Source organism: Gasterosteus aculeatus, chromosome 8, assembly GCF_964276395.1.
Source record: "Gasterosteus aculeatus chromosome 8, fGasAcu3.hap1.1, whole genome shotgun sequence".
NCBI lineage: Eukaryota > Metazoa > Chordata > Actinopteri > Perciformes > Gasterosteidae > Gasterosteus > Gasterosteus aculeatus.
Genome location: NC_135695.1, coordinates 22,690,132 through 22,695,438, shown reverse-complemented (window position 1 = coordinate 22,695,438; position 5,307 = coordinate 22,690,132). Strand labels below are relative to the sequence as shown.

General features: G+C 49.1%; 1 protein-coding gene across 1 annotated transcript in view; it reads right to left on the bottom strand.

Annotated features, from left to right (window-relative positions):
• Positions 1-2,325: 2,325 nt before the first annotated feature.
• plpp3 (phospholipid phosphatase 3) overlaps positions 2,326-5,307 on the bottom strand; it is an 11,656-nt gene continuing 8,674 nt past the window's right edge. The window contains exon 6 of the mRNA XM_078107733.1: positions 2,326-4,109. Within this exon, the coding sequence (XP_077963859.1) occupies positions 3,981-4,109 (129 nt within the window). The 3' untranslated portion in view covers positions 2,326-3,980. The remainder of the gene's footprint in view (positions 4,110-5,307) is intronic.

Sequence of the window (5,307 nt, the reverse complement as noted above, 5' to 3'; positions counted from 1 at the left end):
CGTCCATATGGAGCATAAGGAATGAATCCTAAAGTACGTGAGTCTCCTTCCCCGAGCTTCTCTCTGCTTGTTGGCATTGTTCAGGTAAACACAGCTAGCACGGTTAGCTCAGGGGGGCCATATGACCCCCTGACAGCAGCCTTTAAGTCTTCTGCACATTCATGGATTCACTCACGTAAGCCGTGTATCTGTCACACGTAGCGTTTCGGCTTTGCGTGACTAAAATGTGCGTTTGCAGCATTTACTGTGCACCTCCTGCACTTCTTTACAACAGAAACCCTCCTCGCCGGGCAGCTAACCGCTAACTAACTGGACAACAGACAGCGATTGAGTGGATTCACTGGCGCTCGGTTCACGTGTTTGAGTCGTGTTTACGGAGATGTCGGTGGGTGAGTTATTGCGTGGAGAGTCAAAGGACACAGAGGGCAATTATTTAAAGATGACATAATCACCTGTTGCCCGCGTGCAGCCGACGTCTGTGAAATGGATCAATTTTTCATCCTCGGCTCTTCTTTTTCCAGCCGGCTCAGCGGCCATGCAGACACACCGATGTGTGCGAGGTAAAGTAATTCATTTTATGTTCAAACAGCAGCAACGTTTCAGAAGGTCTGAATGCATGAACCAAAAAAAACAAGAACCAAACCACATGTATGAACCTCATGTGGCAAAGTCAAGGGTTTCACCAGAATAATGGAGATACGTCCTCTGGGAACCATGAACATCTGGTCAACGCTTTGAGTCAATTCATGTTGAGATACTTTCCTGCACAGTGGGAACTTTGGCCAGCTGGTGGCGCCAGACGATACGGAGGCTCGACAATGTCCTCGATGTTCATCCCCTGGGCACCACGAAGACAAACACCACTTCATATTATCACACATCCTTATCCTTCCACATGGAATTATGACCCTTTTCAAATCCTAACATGAGAATTAGATTAATCCAGTCTTCATGTCTGCCACAATAAACACGAGATTGATGTCAAACATTTTTATTTATGTTCACTGGATTTGGATTCATATCAAAAGCCTCTAAAATCTGCCCCGTCTGAGACAAAGAGGTAGTGTTCTCTTGTCAGATCAGTGTCATGGACGGCATTAACCCGAGGCCTTAATCCTCCCACGCATGTGCTTATTGCCACGTCACCGACATGAAGCACCGTCAACTGGGTTAATACTGAACGAGACAGTTAGCTGGTCTCTCCTCTGTGGACGCTGCAGGGAGGAGGACCTCCAGGCCTCCGGACGCTCCGTCTCGCTCTCACTACAGTGGAGCTCTTGTTTAGTCCGTGATGCTTTTTATATCGTGAGCGCCTTCTGTTTAACCACGTTAACGCATGCAGATTTTGAGCTAACCATCTTTTCCCAGCTGGACATTCAGCTGTGTCCATGGATTACAGTGTGAGTGTTGGTTAGCTTAGCTTAGCTCGTAGATCATCAGATGTTAAATGACATTAGTAAAGACAGACAGACGACAAGTGTAGACGGACAAAAACCATTAAACAATTGTAGCTAGCGCGCAGCGTGTTGAATAGCATAGCGACCCCCTCTTCTCTACGCTGACAGCTAGCATACATTGTTATTGCTAATGCTAACCCTAGCATATACATGGATGTCATCTCAAATGTTTGTTCTGTATCCCCATGAAGATATCGAGCTTTATTCACATGGAAGAAGCTCAGAGACGAGTGTCGCTCGCTTGTGTTTCTAACGTTTGCGTGATTCTCTGGTGTGATGAACACTGAACGACACACAGCGTTTATTTGACGAAGGATCCGCGGTGTCAGGCCACGCCCACACTGCTCCGCCCACATCACATGACCACTAACGTACAGCGGGCGTGACGTGTCCACAGGAAGTAGACGCTGTTCACGCTGCAGTGGGTTTAGTTCATTTCTGACTAAAAGACGGACGAGAGAGCGAGTGACGCTGATTGGTCGTCATGTTGAAATGATCAACCCCTTTAATCGATGCCGCCGCAAGGCATTGTGGGTAATAAAGGAAGCATTGAGGCACCTTTCTTTATTATTTAGAGAATTCTCACAGTCTTCATGATGAAGGACACTTGGATACTTGAGGACCTTCAGAAGAATTATATAAGAAGTATTATTGGGACCGCCCACGCACACACACGCACGCACACGCACGCGCGTGCACGCACGTGCACGCACCACGACCCCCCAGCTGCTGAACCCTAAATCTGGGACCAGCTGCATCGTCAGTACATGTCTGAGGGGAGCAAACATTTAAAAAATGAATGCAATGAACCGCCAGAAATAATATAATAATAAATGTTGTGGGATTAACATGAAGAATAACCAGAGGGTTCATAGGGAGCTTTTTATTTAAAAGCACAAGTATTAGAGACAGTACATTTAGCAGAAAAAACAGCATCGCATCGATGTCTTTGTACAAAAAACAGACAATACAAAATACTAATATTGAATTTCAATACAATTGTGTGTGTTTTTAAATGCACATTTGAAACATAACTATAACGATCTACAATAGTTACTCTAGATAGAAAGTCAGCGGATGCTTTGCACACAGGTCTGACATCATAGTGGATACATGGAAACATTCTTTAGTGATCTATACATTATTCATATATTTATAAAAAGGAGAGTGAGAACGGCTCGTTGAAATGAGAGGACGGACTAAGCGAGGAGAGGATGTGCAACACGGCCGAGTGAGTTCTGGTTGATGAGGAGATCTGAGAAATAAAAACTAAACTAAATATGAAAACACGACGTGAGAATACACTTAATATTAAATCCACAGTTTTTAGAACGTCCACCTGCTCTCTCACACACACACACACACACACACACAGACACACACACACACTTGGCACAGCTGACAGTGTCTTCTTTGACACACACTTCATTAAGGGGGGGTCACTGGGCCCACACACACACTGCCAATGAGTGACTGGTGGCCCCTCCCTGCCAGCAGAAAGAGCCCCAAATCATCCTGTAAAAACAGTTGTGCCAGCTGTCATTCATCACCCCCCTCACAGCTGACCCCAACACCCAGGAAGTGTAGTGGCGCAGCCACGCCCCTTCACGCAGGTGCTGGGAGGCCGTGATGATCTACCTCCCTCCTTCCACAGACAATACCCCCCATTAATACATCTGACCCCCCATTAATACATCTAACCCCCCCCATTAATACATTTAACCCCCCCATTAATACATCTGACCCCCCATTAATACATCTACCCCCCCATTAATACATCTGACCCCCCATGACCCCCCATTAATACATCTACCCCCCCATTAATACATCTGACCCCCCATGACCCCCCATTAATACATCTGACCCCCCATGACCCCCCATTAATACATCTGTTAGGGTGACCCCCTAGGTGACCTGACCCCCCTCCCGGGTTTGTGCCGCTCTAAGAGTCAACTACAGAAAGAAAACCGTGCTTTGTTCTGATTGGCCGGCCGGTGCGGCGACTGGTGGAGAAAAAGTGTGACATCACCAGTAGCGGCTAGCATGTAGCCCGTTGCTATGGCTACGCTAACGGCGTGACGTTTTCTTCCCGTGAGACGTCTCAGGCAGCGAGTGGTGATAATGGACAACGAACAAAACAGTGCTAGAAGTTACACTTTGTGTACAGTGGTAATATTTGTTCCGAGGACGTCGTCCCACAGCGTTCCAGTCGCAGACGAAGCGCTTTGTCCTCTTCTTCTTCTCCGTTGATGTGGCGCCGCCTCCATCGAACCTCCTCGTCGGTTTGCTTTAAAAAATCTATTTCTCCGTTTGTGCTCGTAAACAATTGGCTCAAATGTTGATTAGTAGTTAGCGTAGATGATAATGAATAATACGTCTGAATAGCGACTCCGCCACGAGGATGAAATAAAAAATATATAAAAACAAGGGAGGAGCCTGTCGCCGCTACATTCTACTGTCCAATGAGAGGCGAGCGGAGCTGCGAGCGGCTCCGCGGTCACAGGAGGAAGCGGCCTCGCCCGCTCACACCATGTTGTGGTGGTTGTTCCTCTCGATGATGTCGGCCGAGGGGAGCAGCTCCTTCTTGATGGGGGAGGGCGGAGGCGTGGCCGGCGTCACCCGGGGCGCGAACAGGTCCGAAACGTAGAACACCTGCGGGGGGGAGAGAGAGAGAGAGGGGTGAGGAAACGGGGTCTCCATCATTGACAACCTGCCAGCTGCCCCGCTCTGACCTGAGGACCCCCCCCCACCCGACTGGAACCCGCCCTGGAAAACTAAAACTACCCAAATGTCGACAAGGCGACGTCATCAGGGAAACCTGGGTGACGTCAGACAGGAAACAGGAAGTGTGACCATGGAAACCATGGAAACCACGGACCCTGCAAAGGTCTCCATGAGCCACGAGCGCGAGCAGCTCTTTCCTGCCATTCACCGCCATTTTCACCGCTTCACTTTCCCACATTCGGCAGAGACGACAATGATTGAGATTTAAAAGTCAGGAACTTGGAACACAAATCTGAAACGTCTCTTTTGTGTTGAGTCAAAGAACCACGTTGCATCAACTCCTCATCTCTGTGTTAATAAAGGACCAATCGTCCTCATGCTGGGCCGAAACAACAGAGACCGCCCCCTCCATTAGAACGCGACCTTTGACTGGTGACCTTTGACTGGCGGTGACGTCATCGTACAGAGATCCGTCTGCTCAGAAAGGCCTCCTGTCAGCTGCGTGGTTCTTTACATGTGATATAATCAGAAAAGGGACTTTTCTCAGACGCCACGTTTCCCATCAGGATGTTTGGTGGACTAATCGCCGCCAACAGACCTCCAACCTATCGCACACGCACACAGACACACACACGCCATGCGCGCCATGCGCGTGTCTCTAATTGTGCGTCTGTGTCTCATCTGGCAGCGAGGAGCTGAGTCACGCAGGAAGTGTGGCTGTGTGACAGCGCAGGCTGGTACGACTAACGCCCCGTACGCGCACATATACATACATGTGCATAAGCGTGTGCGCAGTGTCTCTGGGGGTCTTGGAAGTGGACCAGGCTCCGCCCTCTCAGAGCTCAAACCTCCACAAGGTTTCTGACATTCTTCTCCACCTCCTCAGAGCTCCGCCCGGCCGGAGGAGCGCTATTGTTGCTCCTGTCAGACCCCTCCGCAATCCTGGTGTGTGTCTGCGTGTGTGTGTGTTGGTGTGTGAGTGTGTGTGTGTGTGTGTGCGTGTGTGTGTGTGTGTGTGTGTCTGTGTGTGTGTGTCTGTGTGTGTGTGTCTGTGTGTGTGTGCGTGTGTGTGTCTGTGTGTCTGTGTGTGTGTGTCTGTGTGTGTGTGCGTGTGTGTGTCTGTGTG